This window comes from Terrapene carolina, unplaced genomic scaffold (assembly GCF_002925995.2).
Source record: "Terrapene carolina triunguis isolate 2854851 unplaced genomic scaffold, T_m_triunguis-2.0 Scaffold66, whole genome shotgun sequence".
Taxonomy (NCBI): domain Eukaryota; kingdom Metazoa; phylum Chordata; order Testudines; family Emydidae; genus Terrapene; species Terrapene triunguis.
Genome location: NW_020664417.1, coordinates 82,541,285 through 82,564,282, shown reverse-complemented (window position 1 = coordinate 82,564,282; position 22,998 = coordinate 82,541,285). Strand labels below are relative to the sequence as shown.

The window sequence follows — 22,998 nt, the reverse complement described above, 5'->3', positions numbered from 1 at the left end:
TGTCTTATTATCTATTCCTTTCTTAACGATTCCCAACATTCTGTTTGCTTTTTTGACTGCCACTGCACATTGAGTGGATATTTTCAGAGAACTATCCACAATGACTCCAAGATCTCTTTTTTGAGTGGTAACAGCTAATTTAGACCATCATTTTATATGTATAGGTAGAATTATGTTTTCCAATGTGCATTACTTTGCATTTATCAACGTTGAATTTCATCTGGCATTTTGTTGCCCAGTTTTGAGAGATCCTTGTATAGCTCTTCGCAGTCTGCCTAGGACTTAACTATCTTGAGTAGTTTTGTATCATATCATCTGCAAATTCTGCCACCTCACTGTTTATCTCCTTTTCCAGATCATTTATGAATATGTTGAATAGGATGGTCCCAGTACAGACCCCTGGGGGACATGACTATTTACCTCTCCATTCTGAAAACTGACCATTTATTCCTACCGTTTGATTCCTATCTTTTAACCAGTTACCAATCCAGGAGAGGACCTTCCCTCTTATCCCATGACAGCTTACTTTGCTTAAGAGATTTTGGTGAGGGACCTTGTTAAAAGCTTTCTGAAAATCTCAGTACACTATATCCACTGGATCTCCCTTGTCCACATGCTTGTTGACCCCCTCAAAAAAATTTAGTAGATTGGCGAAGCATGATTCCCCTTTACAAAACCATCTTGACTCTTCCCCAACAAATTATGTTCAAGTAGGTGTCTGACAATTTTGTTCTTTACTATAGTTTCAACCAGTTTGCTTGGTACTGACATCAGGCTTACCAGCTTGTAATTGCCGGGATCACCTCTGGAGCCATTTTTAAAAATTGGCATCACATTAGCTATCTTCCAGGTACAGAAGCTGATTTAAATGATAGTAGTTCTGCAATTTCACATTTGAGTTCCTTCAGAAGTCTCATCTGGTCCTGGTGACTTATTACTACTATTTAGTTTATCAATTTGTTCCTAAACTTCCTCTAATGACACCTCAATCTGCGACAGTTCCTCAAATTTGTCACCTAAAAAGAATGGCTCAGGTTTGGGAATTTTCCTCACATCCTCAGCCATGAAAACCGATGCAAAGAATTCATTTAGTTTCTCTGCAATGGCCTTAGGCTGAGCAGTCACTTACCAGCAGATAAGTAGCAATGGCAACATCTTCATATACAAATTTTTCAGGATCTGTTACTTCAGGCCACACCTTCAGATAAACAGAGGTAAAATTACCAATTGCTTTGTCATTTTAACCGCATCTCTTTAAAGAACATGTTCAACTAGATAGGTTAAAGATGGGGTGACTATCAAAGCCAATCTCTGAACATTATGGAATTCTAACCTTCCCATTAATTGAAAAAAAAAAAAAAATCTTACTCCATGATAAGGAATATGAGACTGCATACATTTTTGTGAGTCACACAATAAACTAACTGGTGTACGCACACTAGGACAGAGAACATCTGCAGTCATTCAGTCAAGGTAAGTTTCGGGACCAGTTATGGTTCCATATGTGCAAATCACACTGAACAAAGCCCACCACATGTTCTCTAATACATTGCAGGTGCACCGGTCTGCTTACTATGTCTCAGGGAAATTCACATCCATTGGTATGGCTATGTCTCACATTGGAAAGATTATTATTTGTATTACAGCAGTGCCTATCAATGTAAAAAATTAGAGGGAATATCCAGGTGCAGAATTTTGTTAGGTGCACCAATATAGAGATGATTGGTGGCGGGGCTGAGGGGTTCAGAGTGTGGGAGGGGGCTCAGGGTTGGAGTGCGGGGAGTGTGGGCTCTGGTTGTGGGGCCGGGGATGAAGGGTCTGGGGTGCAGAAGGGGGGCTCAGGGCTAGGGCAGAGGGGTGGGGTGAGAACTCTGGCTGGGGGTGCAGGCTCTGGGGTGGGGCCGGATATGAGGGATTTGGGGTACAGGAGGGGGCTCCGGGCTGGGGTAGAGGGTTGGGGGCTCCAGCTGGGGATGAAGGCTCTAGGGTGGGGCTGGGGATGAGGGATTCAGGGTGCAGGAGAGGGCTCAGGGCTGGGGCAGAGCGTTGGGGTGTGGGAGGGTGAGGGCTCCGGCTGGAGGTGTGGGCTCTGGGGTGGGGCCAGGATGAGGGGTTTGGGGTGCAGGCTGCTCTGGGGCTGTGGCGGGGGGAGAGGACTCCCCCCAGTCCTCTCTTGCTGCAGCAGCCCGGGGCCAGGGGAGAGATGCCTCTCCCTACCTGCACGGCCCTTGATAGCTGCACGGCCTTACAGTAGGCTTAGAGGGATCTTAGGTGTCTATAGGTCACAGCAGGGAATGAACCTAGCATAATGGTATCTTGAAGAGCTTACAATCTAAATAAAAAAGATAGACAAAGGGGAGGAGAAAATAAGTATTACGCCCACTTTACTGATGGGAAACTGAGGCACAGAAAGACTAAGTGATTTGCTTATTGCAAAGCTGTGAACTAAACCCAGATCTCATGAGTCAGAGGCCTTGGCCACAAGACCAGCCCCCCTCTTATTTATACTGATATTTCTTCCATGGAGAAGATAATATCCCAGTAACATTTTTATACTACTTTTTCATAAAAGGATTTGTTTAATCTTTGGCAGTGTAGTGACCAATCCTGGCACTCCGCACCTCACAGAATCAGACTCCGGTGCCTAAAGCCTGATTAAAAGTCTACTGAAGTCAATGGAAAGGCTCCCATTGACTTCAATGGGCTTTGGATCAGGCCCTAAGTGAGCGAGAAGAGGGAACTAGGTCTGCCCTGTCGCTCACCAAAGGAGAGCTACTTGGGGAGCCAGGAAGCAAGGTGAATCACAGCTCTACTGTACCTGTATCCTGATTGCTAGGGCTGCATTAACACCTGTGCAGAACCATGTGAAGGAAGAGAAAGGCTCTGGAAGCAAAGGATTTGGCATAGAACAAAACATATCATTCGAGAGAATGAGATGGGAAATGGGTTGCCATAGGAGGCTCTCTCTGATCCAACAGGTCCCAGTCACAGGTCCATTTCAGAGCTGTCGGCCAGGGGCAGTGTCCTTCAAGCCCCTGTTAATTCTCACCACGTTGACTTCAAGGGAACCAGTGAGGAACCGGTGTTCTAGGATACTGAGATGGCAGTACACAATGTCAAGCCTTCTTGACAACCTATCTAGCACGGTTGGATTGGATGAAGCTCCCTTGGAAGGAGCATGAAGTGGGCAGCTACATATATACTATGCACCCACCACAGCAGAAAGGAAAGTCTTGTTAAAATGCCACCCCCAGATTGAAGGGACAGTTGAGGTGATTTCCCTTGCTCTGGTGGAATTCACCCTCAATACAGATGAAAGGTCCCTGGAGCTCAAAAAATAATTCTTGAAGAGCAAATGCTTGGAAAGCAAACACTCCCACACATGTGAATGCACACAGGATTTATCACAGGCTAGGGTGGACATTTTTAGGAAACCTGATGGTAAAACATCAGCAGCAGAGGCCTAAAGCAAGGCACAGAGGGTAAAACTTTCAAAAGTGCCAAAGTAACTTAAGATCCTAAGTCCTATTTTCCCAAGTCACTTAGAGCCAGGCTGTCAGAGGTATTTAAGCACCTAAGGCAACAATGACTTTCAGTGAGATTTAGACTCCTACGTGCGTAATTCACTTTTGAAAAACTGGACGTAGGCTCCTAAGTCAGTCAGCCTTGCTTTTGAAAATGTTATCGGAAGCACATCAAGGCTCTGCACCTCAGATACTATCGTGCTCGTCATTTTCTCCTAGTTACGAATTACAAGTGCAGATTTCAATTTGACTCCTAACCACCACCAACACTATGAAATAACATTGAACTCTCTTCAGATACACAGGGAACTTTAAAATCAAGAACACATTTTAATTTAATGATTTTCGAATAGATTTCTCCTCTTTTAACTAAGACCACAGTCTCATGAGGAAGCAGAAAACACTATGAGAGAATGGGAGTCTAGATTTTATCGCCACACTTACCTTTACCATTTCTTTGTATTTTTTTTTTAGCTCTTGATAAACCCTGCTGTATTTAGCCACAGAAATGAGTGAGAGTGTACTTTTAAACTCACTCTGCTTTTCCTCAGTGGACCATTTAGCCAGTTTGGACAATAGTTCATTTCCAAGCCACGTTCTTTTGGGGTATACTATTCCATCTGCAACCCAGTTTTCTGGAGATGAAGTTAAAATAGACACAGACCTTTAAAAATATAAGAAATATGAATAAATACAGTGTATGTCAATGATTAAACTAAAGGCTCATTCAAGAGAAAAAAACAGCAGAAGCCACTTTAAACACAAGCTTTATTACATTTATCTTTTGCATACATCATAGGGCAGGATTTTCAAAAGCATTCAGCATTGGCCTAACTGCTCCCATTGTAGTTAGTGGCTCCCAATGCTGAGTGCTTTTGAAAATCCCACTCTGTGTATTGAAGAAAGGAATTGACATATCAGGAAAGTTCAGAAGAATTGATATTTATGGCTTGGCTATCTGGAGACTAGGACACCAATCCTGAAAACACTTAAGTACACACATAACTTTGCTCACTTCAGTTGCCCCATTGGCTTCAACAGGACTATTCATGTGCATCATGTTAATCACATAACTGTTTGTGGGGTTGGGACCTATGCAGGAGATTTGATAACATTACAAAATTATGTGAAGGGTATAAAGATCCAAGAGGAAAATGAGATATTCAGGGAGGTCCAAGGGATAGAACAAGAAACAGCTACGTAATACATGAAAACAACAGAAAACAGAATGAGTAAAAGAGAAAACATCTTAGCAATGAATTCTGTTCAGCAGTAGAAGAATCTCCCAGAAGATGTGGTAGAATTCCCATTGTTTAAGGCATTGGTTCCTAAACTGGGGGGCGTGCCCACCTGGGAGGGAGTGAAGAAATTCCAAGGGGGGCGCGAGGCTGCCCGGCCCTTGAGCTCCTGGCCGCGGAAGCTAGCCCCTGGCCCCTTCCCTCCTGTCCCCCCTCCCTCCCAGCCACGCAGCTTGTGCCTGCCCACCTCCCAGGCTTTCCAATAAGCCTGTCCTGCCGCTCTGAGCAGCCTGGTAAGGAGGCGGGGAGCGGGGAGGTTGGATAAGGGGCAGGAGGTCCCGGGGGGCAGTCAGGAGACAGGGAGTGGTTGGATGGGGCGGTGGTTCTGGGGGGGTGGTCAGGAGACAGGGAGCAGGGGGAGGGGGGGTTGGATAGCCATGGGAGTCCTGTCAGGGGGTAGGGGTGTGGATAGGGGTTGGGGCAGTCAGGAGACAGGGTGCAGGGGAGGTTGGATAGGGGGTGGGGTTCTGGGGGGAACGGGGGGTCCCAGGAGGGGGCGGTCAGGGAACAAGGAGCAGGGGGGGTTGGCTAGGGGGTGGGGCTCCAGGGAGTCCTGGGAGGGGGCAGTCAGGGGACAAGGAGCAGGGAGGGTTGGATGATGGTAAAGGAGAGGTGGGGGGCGTGAGGGTTTCTCGAAAATTAAAAAGGGGGCGTGATGCTGAAAAGTTTGGGAACCACTGGTTTAAGGCATTTAAAGCTAAACCAGACGTTACACATGGGTGTACTGTATGTAACACTGCAGCATTGGCCGAGGGGTAGACTAGGGACATGACACTGCAAGACGGCTCAGCTCTCTGGCCCTGATCCAGCAAAGCACTTAAACACATGCTTAACTTTAAGCATGTGAGTAGTCAACGGGACTACTCACACATTTAAATGCAAAGTGGCTTTGTGGCATCAGGACTAGAGTGCTCAGCACCTTGCAGGACTGTGCCTTGGGTGATCAATCAGGCATTCCCCAAGTTTAATTTTCATGATTTTAGAATACCATGTCCCAACTTGGAGAAATCTCCAACTTTGACCCTGATACTGCACAAACACAAGTGCTTAACTTTATGCTGAGTAGACTTCAGAAGTGACTCTGTGACCAGATTATAAACATTTTTAAGGAAGTCAGATGGCACGATTCATAATCCTATCCATGCAAAACTGGAACAGGCTTAGTTGTACAGATACAAATTTGGGATTTTTCAATTAACTGAGAAACATTTAATATCTAGCAATTATAAAAAGAAGGCAGAATTGATTAAATGAAAAGGTTACTTTTCTATTACGGCAGGATGAGACCGTGATCCACAGTAAGATTCACTCAATAAGGATCTGAGGGATTGATCCTTCCCCCATTAAAGTCAATGTGAAATTCCCATTGCCTTCAAAGGAGCAGGATCAAGCCCTAACTAAGAAGAATGCACTCAGTTCAGGTCTCTGAGAACAGTGAGCTAACAATTTTAGATCAAGTGAATGGATTCAGGTGTGCACATACTGCCATAGGACGATCATATCTTAAATAAGGAGCAGGGGACTCTTTAGCACATAAATCAGGCCCTATATAACATAAATCAAACCATTCAGACACATTATAGAAGAGGATGGTGTCATCTTAGGCCAGTGCAGAGGTTTGCTTCCCCTCTCTCTCCCCAGCACTCACCATTCATCATCTTTAGTGTGTGTAAGTCGAATTTGATAAATGTTGCACTTCTTAATCTGATATTTTCCTTCATCATTTTCCTCCAATGGCAGAAAGGTCACAGTCCCATTAAAGGTATCTGAAAAGATTTGTAAACTGTGGAATATTATTGGCTCAAACTATTATGTTGTTTAGAAACTTGGGTAATTCTAAGCCACGCAAAATAAGAAGCCAGTATTTTGCTGCTTATACCATAGCACAACTTAGAGAAGCAAGCTGTATTTAAATGCAGAGATAGGAACCTAATGCTCCGGAGAGGTGTAGTGTAAGAAACAGCTCTGCCATCTAAAACTGCTGATTCTTTATACAGTTTGCAATACTGTGCATATTATTGCAAGATGTTTTACAGCATTTCTAAGGCCCTGACCCTGCAGAGACTTACATGTGTGCTTAACTCTAAAACATGTTCGTTGATTTCTAAGGGACCATGTGGTGTAATAAATATGTGGCCAGATATCTATTACTGAAAGTCATGTACCACCATAACATCGCTACTCACTGTCTCTTTAAAATTGGAAGCCTGGAAAGTAAATTCCAAATTAACGGAGATACAACTACCCAGGGCGGTACATAGCTGTTGTAATGCAAAAGAGCAGGAAGATACCTATCAACAATTTTGTGAACTAACCTGTTCAAAACTAGAAAAAATACTACTATTATATTTCAACTGTAGTAATATCCAGATCCCCCAATTGGGCTAGGTGCTATACAAACACATAAAGACAAGGCCCTGCCCCAAAGGGAACCCGTTCGATCTCCGAGCTGGCCTTGTGCAGGGTTTCAGCTGAAGTTGTGTTTGCAGAACTGTGGAGCAAGGCAAGGGTTAAAGTAAGAGGGAAGGACCAAAATCAGAGAGGAGTACTCTCTCTTCTCCCCAACTTCAGTGAGCAATGTTCCCCCACACTCCCGCTCCCCCCGGTTAGAGCAGTGAGAGCTCTCCCCTCTCATTTCAATCTACTTTTTAGCCTCTGACCTAATGCCCTGATCTTACAAATACTGACATCTGACCAGTCCTATTGGCTCCAATACTCTTATTGAGTACCCACATGAGCAAAAACTTATGTATGTGCCAAGTGTCTGAAGGCATTAAATGGGGGCGGAAGGATAGATATCACATATAATTTTATATATAACTTGTTGTTTGTTTTTTGTGATCATAAAACATTAATGTAAAAGCCAGCTATTCCCATCTTCCCCTCGAATACCATCCCCAACAGCACCAGTCATACATTTCAGGTGCAGGAGCCTTGTTTGGTTTTTGGTAAGTTAGCATTTCTTCTTTCACTCAAAAGATAACTTCCTTCTGACGAAGTGCAGTATGATGGGCTGCTGTATTCTGCATCTGTAGCAATCACAACTGCCTCCTTGTGTTTAACTGCAAGCAGCGATCTTTGGGATTCTTTGCAAGGTAGGTAGTCAAAACCTCACCAGTAAAATGAATCAGCGGCAGCAGCTGTACTTGGGATAGATAAGTACTCAGCTCAGTGTCCAAAAAAAGCTCTGAAAGGCACAATGCAGCACTTGGACACTTAATTACACACACAGCACTGAGGAAGCATAACCGCACAGCTCCCAAACTGTACTTTTTGTGGGCGACGCTGGACAAAACTTTCACACACCATTTTTCCTTGTTAATGCAAGAATGGGAGATGTCAAATAATCTGGCCGTTGATTGAAATCTTGTTAACATATACTGTACAAGGCTAGCTTTAATTAATTTCCCTTTTTTGTAGTCAAATGGCATGTCCTAGTGTTCTTAAACCTCACTCCTTGCGCTTAACACAACCTTCTGAGTACAAGCAGACAGCACACAAATAGCCAGACGACACTTCTGGATGACTTCGGCTAGCAGAAAACAAGTTCCTTAGTGTTATTTTCTAAATCAAAAGGAAACTGAATAAAATCCAACCACCATCTTACTGGTCCAATGACATTTATAATCTTGATGTCAGTTAGAATACGGTCCCAAAACAGAGTCAATGGAGCTATGCTGACTTACACCAGCTACGGATCAGGCCCTGAAATGCCTGCAGCATCTAGCTATCAAGTCTCATTTTCTAAAATGAATCGTGTGCATACCATGGTTAACTCCTACAGAACTTAAAACAGTATTTCATTTAAACTTCCTATCAAGGAAAAACAAAGAGGAGGGAAGCAGACCATAAATAGCATGATATAAACTAGTCCTCACATGCTATTGATTTTACCTCCCACATCTTCAATAGATCCATATGGCCTCCTATAAAATAACCCTAAATTGCTTAATATGTTCCATATGGCATTGCTATAAAAGAATTATAACTGCTGTTATTGGTCTACATTGGCATTATTAATTTATAAAAGGTAACCACAAGAGTATCCGATAGCAAACATTTTGCAGTTTAATTTCGCCAATACCCTTCAGATGGCAGAAATACAAAATAAGTCAGTTTGTTTGTCCTTTTCTATTTATTTTCATCAAAGCATGCATTCCAACACAACAACACAGTCACAGGGCACCAAATAGGCAGTCAGGACCTACGCTTACATTCCTTAGGCAATCAAAATTCCCACTGATTTCAACAGCAGTTCTGTGCGAGCAAGGAATGAGGATCAGGAAGAGGGTGTGACTAGTGTGGACACATTTAGATAGCATTGCACTTTTGTACAGCACTGGATTTGGTAAGAATGACCTTAATAAACTTAAACTATCTTTATCCAGTTCCGTGTCTGATGTGAGGCTATATAAGCCCATTCTAACCTGAATGTTCCAAAATCATTTTATTTTTTTGTAACATGTCTACCAAGCTATTCCATATGGGTGGAATCCCCTGGGGGGAGTTTTAAAACAGACACAGGGCTGTTAACTAATAAATACACGAGATAAGTGATTTTTCTTTCCATTCTCAAAAAATTATTCAGAAGTACAATACACACTGTAAATGGTTTCAGAAAAGGTATTGAGTAAGAATTCCAAGACATTTGAGTATTTCAAGGTAGCTATCAGTGTTGGTGCCTTAGATCAGTTACTTTACTCGCTTTTGGATTTAGGTTCCTTCCCAAGGACCAGTAATAGAATTCAATCCACACCCTGTATATTTTTTCAATGGGATTCACACAGGTGTAAAGATCCACTCTGAATGGATCCACTGCAGGATTAGGGTCATAAAAAGTAAGATTGTCTGTGAATAGAACATATTACTATACGCGTCTGTTCAGGAAAGCTTAAAATTCCATGCCAGGTAGGGTTGCCAATTTTGGTTGGACGTATTTCTGGAGGTTTCATCATATGACAATCTTTAAAGATTAATCTTTAATTCCTGGAGACTCCTGGACAATCCTGGAGGATTGGCAACCCTAAATGCCACGATTATTAAACAACACGGATAGTTTGAAAGAGACAGAGAGACCCAAGTTGCTTTGAAAATCTTACAAGCCACGTCAGATTCTACTGCTGCAGATGCTCTTTTTAAGTTCTGTACTTTCAAAGGCTATTGTCAAGCTTTGTAAATCTACAATTACACCTACACTGCCAGCTGTGTTTTTGTTTGGCCTATTTCTGTAGGAGCTCCAATTAGTCCCCCCCCACCATACTTCTACTGTCTTCTTAAAATAGATAAGCATTATTTCAATATCCTCCTTGTTCACAAGAATGGAACAGACAAGCTAAATTTAGCAATAGTATAAAAGCATGAGGCTGTGAAGAAATCTAGTAGAAGCTGGAATTTTCTCAGTGCTTCATTTTGGGTGATAATAGGTTTTTCAAGATTAGAAGAGCAGCTGAAAAAATATGGTATTTTATAAGGGTGGATTCTAGTTTGCGGCTGTTGGTGTCCTTTAAAAAAGCACTTGGATCCAATATCATGGTAATAAACATACCAAACTGAATAATAAATATTTAGGGTGGAATTTTCAAAATCTCCTATTGACTTTCCATGTGAATTGGGTGCCTGCCTCTGTTAAGTGTTTTTGAAAGTCCCATCCTTAGCACTTACATAGTGCTTTACTATACTTCTGTAGGTTGAAGGATGTATTCGTTTGATTCACAAAGGCCTATTGCTGGTCAATATTTTGAAAGTAGTATTTCAATGGAAGATATCGGAGGTATTCTTATTGTAGGTGCTACCTTATCCACTCCCATAAGAATTGTGAGATTATGAGGAAAGATAATTAACATTGGGAAGGCGCACTGGAAAGGCAAAACAGTGTCATTGCAATGAAACTAGGCAACCCCTCAGCCCACTTATCTAAAAGGTTGATGTTCACATTTCAAAGTCAAAGTCTCCTACTGCCCTCCCCCCAAAAAGGTAAGTGTCTGAAGTATTTTACTTATATGTTTAAAGACAAAACAGTCAGACACACTCCGCTAGCACCTGTGGGAAATAACTTTCACTACAAAGTACCGGCTACTGTTGACCTTGGTACCATCACAGGAATTTCCAGGGTGACTTAATTCCTTTGCTAACATCCCCTCTTGCTATGGGTCCGGGAGGCAGCTGGCATTTGCACATATGAAAGCCCAGCTAGTTTCCACAACTCTGACTCTGTGTTGTCATTCATCCCCTTTGTTAAGTTACCTTTTATGACCATTTCTTTGCTCCACTGCACCGAGAAATGGTGAGGGTGACTTTTAGGGAACAGAGTTCTGAGGACCACATCGAGGCCGAGAGCATCTGTCTCAGGCTGGTTTTCTTTCTCAAGTTCTTTAATGAAGGCTGGCATTTCAGAATCCTCCTGAGCAATCATGCCAGAGAAATCACTCCAGAGAGCTTCCAGCATTGTGGGGTGAGGGATAGCTCCATCCCCAGCAGTCACTTGCCTCTCCTCCTCCCTGCCCTGCCCCCAGTCCCCAGCTATTCCCCTCCCCTCTTCTGTCCCTGTCCCCTTCCCCCCATCCCCAGTCATCCCCCTCCCCTCCTCTGCCCCTGCCCCCTTCCCCCCATCCCCAGTCATCCCCCTCCCCTCCTCTGCCCCTGTCCCCCTCTCCCCATCCCCTCTCCTCCCCTCCTCTGCCCCTGTCCCCTTCCCCCCCTGCCCAGTCCTCCCCTCCACTGCCCCTGCCCCCCTGCCTGGTCGGGCCCTGTGCCCAGCCACCGCCGGGGCAGGCACTCTCCTCTCCGCCTCGATGCGGGAGCCGCTCAGTCTCTTGTTCACCACCTGGGGTTTCTCCAGCCAGACGCTGACGGCGGCCCAGAAGCCCCGGGGCAGCAGCGAGGCGCTGTCCCGCAGCGCGATCGCCCCCGCCAGCCCCATGTGCCCCGCCGCCGCCCGCAGCCCCAGCCCGAGCCCGGCCGGAGTCGCGGAGTGAGCGTGTCTCCGGCGGAGAGGAGGAGGCGGGCGAGGCGCAGGCTTGTACCGTCAGTTCCTGCAGCGAAGCAGGCTGGGGCAGCAGCGGCAGCAGCTGTAGGTAAGTGAGTGACTCTCCGCCCCGGTGGGAGTCCCGCTGGCTGCCCCCTTCCCGGTGGCTGCGTCCTGGGGGTTCACACCAGACCAGAGCCAGCCTGGCAGCGAAGGGGAGAAGCCAAAGGCAACAGCAGAAGCAACTGATCCCCATACAGAGCCATAGCGACCTCTCCCCTCCCCGCTGTACCAGCCTTCTGGTGCCAGTGCCCCATTCATGGTACCCTTCTCCTCACCCACAGCTGGGGAGCGAGATAGGCCAGATAGTGGCCTTGAGGCTGTGAAGTGTGATGGTCATTCCCTCCTGAAAGGATCCCTCGTGGGTTGTAATCCATATGTATAAAGGGTTCTCTAATAAAACCTTGACAGGTTGTTAAATGTGTAGTTTACTCTTCCCTCTTTGTTGTTGCATTTCTGCCTGGTCGGACAGTAGACTGGTCTGAGGGTCATTTTTGTACCCCGTTTTTAATTATTTCACTCTGATGGTTGTGCATTATACTTGGAATTTCCCAAGGAGAGTGTCAAGCTGCTGTAGTGGTATTGATAAGTGACAGGTTTCAGACTATGCTGAGAGACTGTGTCACACACTGTCAAATTTATGAAGAAGTGGGTTGTAGCCCACGAAAGCTTATGCTCTAATAAATTTGTTAGTCTCTAAGGTGCCACAAGTACTCCTGTTCTTTTTATTGATAAGTGAGTTCTTTTACTTTATGCCATTCCCTGAACTCTGACCACTCATGAGTGTCTGGGCTGCAGAATTTGTGCATTGTTATTTCTCAGCAGTACATTGCAAATGTTGATTTATCAGCCGCTATTATTATGCAATTATGAATTTTCACTGCTAACAAGAGTTTCCCCCATGTACCCAGTTTTTAACTTGGCGGCTGTCAGTGAAACAGGTCCAGCTGTTTACAGTCACATCCACACACAAATCCCAAGATGTAAAGTCATGAATTTTTAAAAAACACAAAAGGCCCGAGTTCTCCAAATGCTTACATATGAGCATAAATTTAGTCAAATGCATAGTCCCATTGAGTTCCATGGAGCTACCGTGTAATGAAGTTACACACTTGCATCATTCATTGCAGGATTTTAATCTTGTTTTCCTCCTGGCTTCAGATTAGTCTAACCTGTATGTTTTGGTTTGAGGCTCTGACTTTCTGCCCAGTTTACCAGCTCACTGACTTGTCATTATTTTATTGCCTGACTATCAGAAAAGTTGTTTGTTTATTTTTCTGCTTCAGCTCAAGCTCTTTTCCATTGTCTGTTACTTTCTGTTTCTCTTCTAAAGCCAGCTACTCAGCACCTTCACTGCACCAATGCAGGGCTGCTAACTCTCCTGTGTGTCTGAAGGATGGCACCCAGAAATTCTACCACCCACTCCTCTTTCAAAACATTCTCATTACCCACAATTGCAAAGCTGTGGCCTCATTCTAGATCTAAGAGGATCAAGTTGTGGGGAAAGAGATGCTAAGGGGTTAAAAATGGAGCAGAGAGAGAAGTGGGAAAGGAGAAGAGTGAGACCAGTATTGGTAAACCAAAGGTTCACATGCTCCTTCATTGTTTATGTAGGCCAGGCTATACACCCAGCCAGGCCCCTTGCCTCCTTCCCTCTCAGCTGGGTCCCACACTCCACTCCAACCAGTCCCCCCCACCTCCAGGCCTCCAGTTGCATGATAACACAAGATGTCAGCCCAGATGAACAAGTGTGCAACCCTCTGGTAAGCTGCTGTCTGTGTCCTGAGTAGGTGGCAGTAGGAGGTAACAGAGAACTTCCTATGTCTACACCACCAACTGGGCACTCCACAGGCCTTATTTTAGTGGAAATCAGGCTTTTCAGATTTTCACCCAATAGGTTCTGCCCATTTTTGCATGCAGATTAATTTCTGGCATTTGTATGGCCCACTGCAAGCTGGTCTTTATGCCTTTCCCATCGATCTCTTCCCCACAGTCAGCATGGCTCGAATTCCCCCCTCCTTCGACTCATATCTGGGATTACATTGGGAGAGTCCTCCCTTCCTGTTCAGATTTGAAACACAATATAAAAGAGCTGATTGCAAGAACAAGATCCTCAGCAGCCTGTAGGCTGGTGGATGAGGAGAAAAGGTGAGATCATAAGATGGAGAACAAAGACCAAAATTGGTGTGTGTGTGTGGGGGGGGGGTAACCTTTGTTTTTAAACCGTTTACCTAACAGCAGTTTGATTAACTCAAACTTTCATTGTAACAGTAATTCAAGATTGCTTTATGTTAACCCAAAAGGAATTAATCCAAGATCAAGTTAATAAACGAGTTGGCCATGGGTCTCTGAGTTTGTTTAGATCAGGGTAGAGTTATCTCACAAACCAAAAGGATTCAGATTCATATAAACCTGATTATGTCGAGTCCCTGAAGCAGATCCTCAGCTGGTGATAATTAGCTCTATTCCCTTCAATGGAGCTATGACAGTCTACACCAGCTGACGATCTGCCCCCTCACTGTGTGGATGTACAGTGGGATGAAAGTGCACTTGGGCCGAAATCAGCAGAGACTTAGGTGTTGCATCGCCAAGCAATGGATCCAGACCCTGCAAGGGCACTTATCTGAGAGGTGGGGAACCCTGTTCAAATTCCTTCCCATTAGGGAGAGGAGGAACTGAACTGGGATCTCCCCCACCATCCCAGGGGACTACCCTAACAACTGGACTAAAGTTTATAAGGAAGGTGGCCCTCTTTTGTCCCCTCAGCCATTGTGTGTGCAGGTAGGCATGCTCAAAGGATGCCTATTGGATAAGGCCCTGCAGGCAAGGTAGGCCGGGCAACAGCTTTCTTCACTTGCTTTGAGAATCATGCTGGGGCTTAGGCATGAGAGACGTCCAGCTGCCTCCCTGGGGCAGAAACTTAGGGCCTTGTTTTTTGCTGTATAAGGCTTTGTCTACACTATAGGTCCCTTAGGCACTTGTAGTTTAGGTGGAAGCTGAGCAGAATTAACTTTTTGTGGATCGCAGTAGTGCCTAAATATCTGAGTGGATCTGGACTGTGACACTTCCTTCCTTTGCTCCCTTGTTCCCCCCACTGGGTACAATTGCAGCAGCAGGACTGTGTAGGTCTAGTGGGTGGAGAATAAGATCCAGCTGGTGGGTTGCAGGGAGAGAGTGTCCTGCTGCACCCTGTGAAAAGATGCAACAATAGATACACTCCCTTTGCAATCTTCCAGAGATTCTACAGTGCACCCCATGGTATATCTGTAGGGCATAATTGAGCTATACGGCCCTGATCCTGCAATTAAATCTTGACACCCCATGGCATCCTGTTAAATTCAGTGGTACTCAGCACAGGCACAGATCTCTGCCTGTACAGATCCAGCTGTAGGATGAAGGCCTGTATTAGCAGGATTCTGCAATATTTGGGTGGGGTTCCAAATGCCGCAGTATAAATATTATTCCTTTTAAAACAAACTCTTTCAATCGCATTGACCAGACAATGTACTTTTAAACAAAAGCTGAGTTTGAATTCTATTTTGTCAATAAATGTCTCCAGTGAGTAATTTATATCTGGACTATGAGCATAGCTTAAGGTCAGAGGGAGGGTGAATTCCATGTTTGCTTACAAAATGATAATAAATATGAACATCTTTGAAGTGATTTATTTGTGAAATTCCTAGCTGGGGAACAGAAGTCAGTAAAGACCTGAAAATCATGGCGAGAGAGACACCTCTACCCTGATATAACACTGTCCTCGGGAGCCAAAAAATCTTACCGCACTATAGGTGAAACCGCGTTATATTGAACTTGCTTTGATCTGCCAAAGTGCGCAGCCCCGCCCCTTTTTAGTCATTGCCTCCTAAAAAGTCAGTATTTTGGGGAAAGTTTTAAGTAGCTGAAAATACAAGTTTAGAATGCAGTGGCCATCCCTGCTGTCACGAGGGTATCCTTTCCACGGAGGGCTTAATCTAGTCTATTCTCGAAGCAACTGTGTCTTGATACAATGGTCGCAGATGGTTTGTTGGTTGTGTTTTTTACAGAGGGTATGTCTTCACTGCAGAGTTAGCTTGGGTGATCGGCACCCAGGTTAGCCTGCCTTCAATGTGAACATCCACACCACAAAGCCCTATCCAAGTTACTGTGTCCTCACTGGTACTGCGCCCCCCAGAATGTGTTGGTAGGATTTCTAGGGGCATATCCCATGGTTCTTTATGATGCAATAAGAGGAGATGCTCTATGACTTTTCCATTGCATTGTGGGAGGAAGGCATTGGGCGACTATCAGCACTCAAGTGGTTTAGCTTGTGGTCTCACTGCAACGTGGGTGGTGACTACCTGGAGTGAAAGTTTTACTCAGCTAGTCTGGATTGCGTGAGACGGTTTTGTGTGTGGATGCAAGGGGCCATAGGAGCAACACCCAAATAAGAGCATGAGTTAACTCTGCAATGAAGACATACCCTAAATATCCTGTGGATGCAAGAGGCCGGATTCTCTACTACCTCAGTGATTCTTCCCTTCCCATTTATACCTGTGTACTGCAGGTATAGAGTGATACCATGCTGATTTGGTAGCATTTTACAGTCATTTTTACATGCACTTTGTATAGGTGTATGGGACTACACAAGGGCAGATGACCTCAATGGAAGAGGAGGTCAGAGCTCCTGCCAGTTCCTCAAAGTTCTGTCTTCCTGCCAACATCACTTCTGTCTAGTTCGGCTTCAGCGTGATCCTTGGCTTCCTGGCACTCATTGGTCACTTTGGTGATACAAAAAGAATAAAACGTTTGTTTTTAATGTGTACTGACCGACAAATGCCATTTGGAATAGTTCGTTTGAACATTAACTGGCAAGACAGGGAAGAAAAGAAATGCTTTCATCTCCTGCATTTTATGCTTTGTTTTTTCTGCATGTGTGGATGCTTTGATATTTTATTACACAGTGTTTCATTTGGGAGCGAAACTAATCTTTTTTACTGATGTTTAAATCACAGCACTTTCTTCTTCTGGTCCTTTTATCTAAATTTTCCTTTTATCTAGTTTTATTAGTATGCATAAATTATATATTTCTTTTTCACATTGCTCAGTTCACATTTTAATAAAAGTGTATAAGCCATTTATATCTGATCAGAGACAGTTATTTAACTCGTACTAAATCAGTTAAGTTAGAAAAAGAGAAGGCCAGTTTTAACAGTTGAGTCTGCAGTCCCTGTCCCTTTTGAATGATTATGTGTGGATTGATTGAAGAACTGTTTGTGATGGGGTGCACTCACCTCTCATGAGTGACTTCTGTGAGGTGGGTGTGATGCTGCCATCTTCTTTTTCTCCAGGCGCCCCTTGTGGGCAGCCAACCTCGCTAGGTAGATATTCAGTGGCTCAGCTCTCCAGGCAAGTCACACACAGTCAATAGGCATGAATGAACCCCTTCCAGGGTAACAAGGTCCAACGAGAACTATTGCTGCACCCTTGTTAGTGTCTTCAGCCCCCTTTCTAGGCTCAGTTCTCAGCCCCTTCTGGGCTAACTGTAAGTCCTTCCCTGCCCTGTTAGAGAGCAGGGCTTTCTCCCTGGAGCCTCTTTGTCCTCATCAGTTATCTCTGTCCCAGCTCATCTCAAGGTTTTTTGTTTGGCTGTTTGTTTTTGTTTTTTTTGGGGGGGGGAAGAGGCAGTAACCAAGAGTCCACCAAACAGACAATCTTTCAGCCCTGTCCCTGAGCCCTTAAATTCCAGCCCTTTGTTTGGGCTTCTAAATGACCCTTATCCCCTTCTCAGGGCTTAAGCTACTTCCTCTGCAGCTGATGGGGGTTACTTGGGCTTACCCGCTACACCGGGTCCCAACTCAGAGACCCTATAAATAAAAGCCATGTGCTCCTTCCTTTACTTGGTTGCTCCTGCACCAAGTCTTTTTACCTCTGCCTATTACTTTAGGGCTAGAGCTCTCAGATCCTTTCGCTCCCAGGTTTAGCTAATGCAGCCTATCGAGCTTCCTTTGACCAGAGCAAAGCAGCCTTCCGTGCCCCTCTGGCCCCAGCCAGGAATTGAGCTGCTAAGCCCCTGCAGCTCCTTTTAACTGAGCCTACTGGGGTCTGATTGGCTGCTTCCGATGAGGCCTCTCTAAGAAGACCTGAGGACCTACCTTTGCTGCTCTTCTTTTGTGGCAGGGTGTAGTAGGGCCCTGAGGCCTTAAAGGATGAGGTACACCATGCCACACTCTTCAATTCCCATTTTTATCCCCTGATAAAAGTACTTGTGAAAAAAAATTAGACATTTTCAGTGCTTTAGCTCATTGGACATATGTTCTTGTTGGATGCAGAAGTGTTTAACTTCAAGATGGCATCGACTAGTGATCTGAAAGAAGCCACTTGCAACCAAAGTTCTTGGGACATCTTGCTACCAGATTTCCCTGAGGGGCCACTTTGTGAGTACCGTAAGAGGGCTTCCTTCAGCTGGAAGGAGATGGCAGTGTTTATAGATGAAGAAGATCTCATCCAATTCAAGGTAAGTTTTTTTCCCCCAATGATTGCTATGTTGTCTGGGGAAACTGAGGGTATTTTTAAAGGGGAGGGCATAAGCTGAAGTAATAAATGATGGGCCAATGTTGGGGAGGGAGGCACTGGAGGACTATCAGCACTCAAGTGGTTTACCATTTTTATGTAGTCACTCTTTTAGAGCAGAACTGACTTCTAAACAATATTTCTTTCACTGCACTGATCAAATATAACGTTTTTATTTCACTACTAATGATTAATATTGGGAAGCAATACTAAATTACAGCAGACACTAAATTAACGTCTCCATTTCCAATTAACAAAGCAATGACCTATCGAGATCAAAGTTATAATGTTGCTTGCAGTGACTCAAGAGCAGGAGTACCAACCTCAGGGCAGACTGTTAGGAGACAGGGCACAAATCCTAAATTGTGAGTTCTATAATTTGGCCAGGTCTACACTATATACACCCCTGACTGACATAGTTATACTGACCTAACCTGCCATGTAGACAGTACTGCATCGACGGGAGAGCTTCTTCTGTCACCATAGCTATCACATCTCAGGGAGGTGGATTAACTACGCCGACAGGAGAACTTCTCCCATCGGCATAAGAGCATCTTTACTTAAGCGCTACAGCGGTGCAGTTGCATTGGTGCAGCTGTGCTGATGCAGCATTTTAACTGTAGACCTGCCCTTAGATTTCACCAACCTGTTATCAAGTGGATACTCCTAGGACACTATAAAAAGCCTTAACATAGAGTCAGACAGTCCCTTTGGGTGTTCTCATGTATATCTCACCTGCCCCCCCCCCCCCCCCCGGTGATCATATTTTTGAGATAGATTATCCCTTACACCAAGAATCACAGCAATATTAAGGTTACGCCCATGTCACTTACCCCAAGTCAGTTGCACTTTAGATCTCACACCAAAGACAGCGCTTGTAGCCAATCCTCTAGTAAACTCTAATAAATATTTATTAAATAGGAAAAGGAAACAAAAGACCATTTATAAGGTTAAAACAGGTAAACATATATACACAAAAGATTTACAACGTTAAGTTTCAAAAGATAATAGAAGCTGCTATAATAAAAAAGTTGTATATGTCCTGTAGGGCTAACCCAGACTAAACATCTGGAGGTCTCTTGCTTATGCCTAGAAAACCCTTGCCTCCCCCGCATCCCCAGAGTCCAAGCAGGGATTGTTAGGAATTTTTATCCCCTCTTGCAGTGTGCCCTGAGCTGCAAGCTGCCCTGATGGGAGGAATCAACTTGCATGACTCATCTTCACATGGAGGAGGGCAGAACAACAAATGGCTTTTGTTCTCTTTAATGTCCCACAATAGTCCGTCTGGTACTGATAGACCTTTCCTGTTGGACAGGACTTAACATCTTCTGTTGAAGATCAGCACTTCACCCTAGTTAATGTCTCTCTCCTGTTTGGTGAGTTACACTGTCACAGAGGCTCACAATACAACCACTCAAACATTACCATACAATATGGGAACAGATGTTATAAGTGAGATTAATACATGCAGCAAATCAAATCACAGGCATTCAATGAAGTCTAAACACTTTCTTAGAACCTATTTTAACAATACTAACACACAGGCAAGCTAGACTGATACTAGCTACGTATTTGCCAGTGTTCACTTGAGATGTGGGGACTTTGGCTTGAGCTGGCACCTGGTCTGCTAGCATTACACAAAAGTATCTTTGGACCTCAGACACACGAACCTTAAAAGAACAGAGAGATCGTAAATACCTGGCTCTGCATCTGGCTGACCTACTGAAAAGCTAAAGGATAAAAATACCCTTTTGTACCAGGGAGTAGCAGAACTGCATAGGCAGATAACCCTGTTGTAATAACAAATTTACCCAAATTGTAAGCTCAACTATAAAAACTAATTAAAAGTTTATCAAATGTCCCAATAAATGAGACAACTGCAAAGGGAAAACAAAACAAAACAAAATTAGTCTAAACAAAAAGGCCTACTACCATAATTGAAGAACTGTTAAGATCATGCCTGGTAAACAAAAAAATGAAACTAGAAATCAGTGGACCAAAATCAGGGTGGACTGATTTTAAATCAGTGACTTAAATGACTGGTTTTAATCATGATTTTAAATCAGCATGCAGGAAATCTTGATTTAAATCATTGATTTTAATCATGTTTTGCATTTGTACTTTAGTTATTTTCCTAAAGAGAGATTTATTCTCATTGGCTGTTAACCATTAAAACATGCTGATTTGCAACTAAATATAGTCTTTACACTAAATTTGGTGCTTCTTTTCACTAATCGGGAGGATACACAATATCTATGTACATTTAAGCAATTATGAAGCTTAACTTAACCTTTATTCAGATTGTTAGTGTTTACATAATTTATTAGAAAATGGTAAATGATGCATTTCTTATTTACTAGAAGATTTTTTTTTTAAACCTGTGATTTGTAAAACTATTTGGATGGAATATTCAATTAAAAATGCACAATAGTACTTCAATTTTTTTTATTAAATAAAGCTAGCTTTAATATGCTGAATACATAAAAAGTTAATCAAAACATAGTTTGTATTTAAAACTAGCTGATTTATGAAACAGAGGAAGCATTATCTGTAGTTAGTGAATTGAACTGATTGTTTCCGGTCACCATGTCTTTTGATATTTTAGAACTAGTAGATCTCATCCTCTCACACCTAGTTTTTATTCATAGATTGGAAGAGGAAAACAAGTGTTTTCTGCCTTTTCAACTTCCCTTTGGTTTCTTAAATTTGAATGATCTAGTAATTGAACTGAACTAGTTGAATAAACTGTAATGAAGAAAATATTTGTTCTGCACCTGCAGAAAAGACTACTGTTGTCAAAAGCTGGTTCCAGGTGCTTAGTAAGTGACTTCCACCAGTTCAATGGTTTGACCTTCATTAAAACTAGGCAAAAATACATAGTAATTTATATTATTTTTGTATTTAATTTAAATTATTTTAATAGATATTAAGTATAGGCTTTAACATAGATTGTCAGTTTCAAATTTAATTTTAACTAGGTTTATTTTTTTTAAAAAAACCTGTATTTAATTTAAATGAAAAAATCCAGGTTTTTTATTTTATTTTAAAGTATTGATTTTTATCCACCCTGACCAAAATTGATGTGTCAAAAATTTGGCCTAATTAGTAAACAAAATAATGAGGGCTGGGCACCCATCACTCCCTTTTGGGGTCTTAAAAGAAAAAAAACACACTAGGGGGTGGGAAAATTAAGCACAAGAAGCAGCTGTCTGCCAGCAACTGCTGCAGCAAGCTTTACCATCATGGCTGCCACCCCCACTATCTCCTTGGATGCCCCGTAATACCATTGCGCCTTTGCCATTTACTGAGAGATGTCCTGACCAGACCGGGCCAAGAGAGGGACTAAGATGACATCATCACCTCCACTAGCTCTGGCTGAATTCCAAACACCCATTTGGGACGTGACAGTTTGATGGACAGATTCACACACTGTCTCTTTCTCTTGTGCAGTCCTTTTCCTTCCCTACTTCATTTCTTCTCTTTCCTATTCCTCTCCTTTCTCCTTCTGTCTAATAAGAGTCTGGCTTAGCCAGCCAAGAACGCATATTGTTATGAGCTGGGTTATGATAAAAGGTGAAAAGGCTACTTCATGGTGTGTTTGTCATGGGACTAAGCAGGCTGAGATCTCTGTATCATCATCATCATTCCCATAACCCCATTGGTCTTTGGGGCACCATCACTGATGAGCAATCAACCAATTGTTTCCACTCCTGACGATTATGTGTCAGTGCTTGAGTCTCTGCAAAGTCCATTCCTGTCCACTCTTTTATGTTGTTTAAACAAGGTTTGGGGTTCGGTATACAGAGATCTTTGACATTAAAAGCTCTCTGTATACCGAACCCCAAACCTTGTTTAAACAGCTTAATGTTGGACAGTTTCAGGGTCCAAACCTTTAACTCTTTGGGCCCATTTATTTCATCAAAATTAATACAACAGTCTTCATGGGGGAGAGTGAGTGCTCTCTGCACATCCCTCCGGTCACCTTCTTCTGAAGAGCAAGGAAAGGCACATTTTCAGCCCAAAGCTCTGTGTGTTTCTCCTTAGATTACACCTCTACCTCGATATAATGCTTTCCTCGGGAGCCAAAAAATCTTACCGCGTTACAGGTGAAACAGCGTTATATCGAACTTGCTTTGATCCACCGGAGTGCGCAGCCCCGCACCCCCGGAGCACTGCTTTACCGCATTGTATCCGAATTTGTGTTATATCGGATCGCGTTATATCGGGGTAGAGGTGTATATGAATGAAGCTGTTTGCCTAAGAAGACACAGACATCTTCACAGATACAAAAAAATTGTCCTGGGCAGATTAACATTCAGTCAGTCAGCCAGGGAGGGAACTGCTCCAAGTTAGACCATTAGAAGGTGCATAGCCTGCCTCCTAGGACTCAGCCCTGATGGTGATAGTTGGCAGTTGGACTAGATGGACTATGCAACTGCTTCCTTCTGGGAAGAGAGCAATCGTAGGTGGCCACATAATGGCTGAAATGGCATTACACAGCCACTGCTAGTTAACAAAGAGCCTGAATATGACCCTCAGAGCTCTACACTGATGCTCAAAGGGGGACTAGCACTAAAACAATATTAGACTCCTGCCAATAATC

The 22,998-nt window shown here is 43.6% G+C and overlaps 2 protein-coding genes across 6 annotated transcripts in view; one reads left to right on the top strand and one right to left on the bottom strand.

Moving 5' to 3' along the window:
• TRMT44 (tRNA methyltransferase 44 homolog) overlaps window positions 1-11,773 on the bottom strand; it is a 29,425-nt gene extending 17,652 nt beyond the window's left edge. Inside the window, exons 1-5 of the mRNA XM_029910653.1 lie at window positions 11,598-11,773; window positions 11,066-11,324; window positions 6,471-6,588; window positions 3,969-4,188; window positions 1,130-1,198 (exon numbers count right to left, since the gene is read on the bottom strand). Coding sequence (XP_029766513.1) covers window positions 1,130-1,198; window positions 3,969-4,188; window positions 6,471-6,588; window positions 11,066-11,324; window positions 11,598-11,741 — 810 coding nt within the window. The 5' untranslated portion in view covers window positions 11,742-11,773. The remainder of the gene's footprint in view (window positions 1-1,129; window positions 1,199-3,968; window positions 4,189-6,470; window positions 6,589-11,065; window positions 11,325-11,597) is intronic.
• Window positions 11,774-11,866: 93 nt separating this feature from the next.
• Window positions 11,867-22,998, top strand: part of ACOX3 (acyl-CoA oxidase 3, pristanoyl) — a 61,652-nt gene continuing 50,520 nt past the window's right edge. For 4 of the 5 annotated variants that reach the window (XR_002908670.3, XR_002908669.3, XM_024209290.3 and 1 more), the window contains exon 1: window positions 18,136-18,339. Coding sequence is in view for 3 of the 5 variants with exons in the window: in XM_024209290.3 (XP_024065058.1) it covers window positions 18,136-18,339 (204 nt within the window). In the remaining 2 variants the exon portion in view is untranslated. Of the gene's footprint in view, window positions 11,896-18,135; window positions 18,340-22,998 lie in introns of those variants that run through there. The other variant, XM_024209293.3, reaches the window with a different exon arrangement.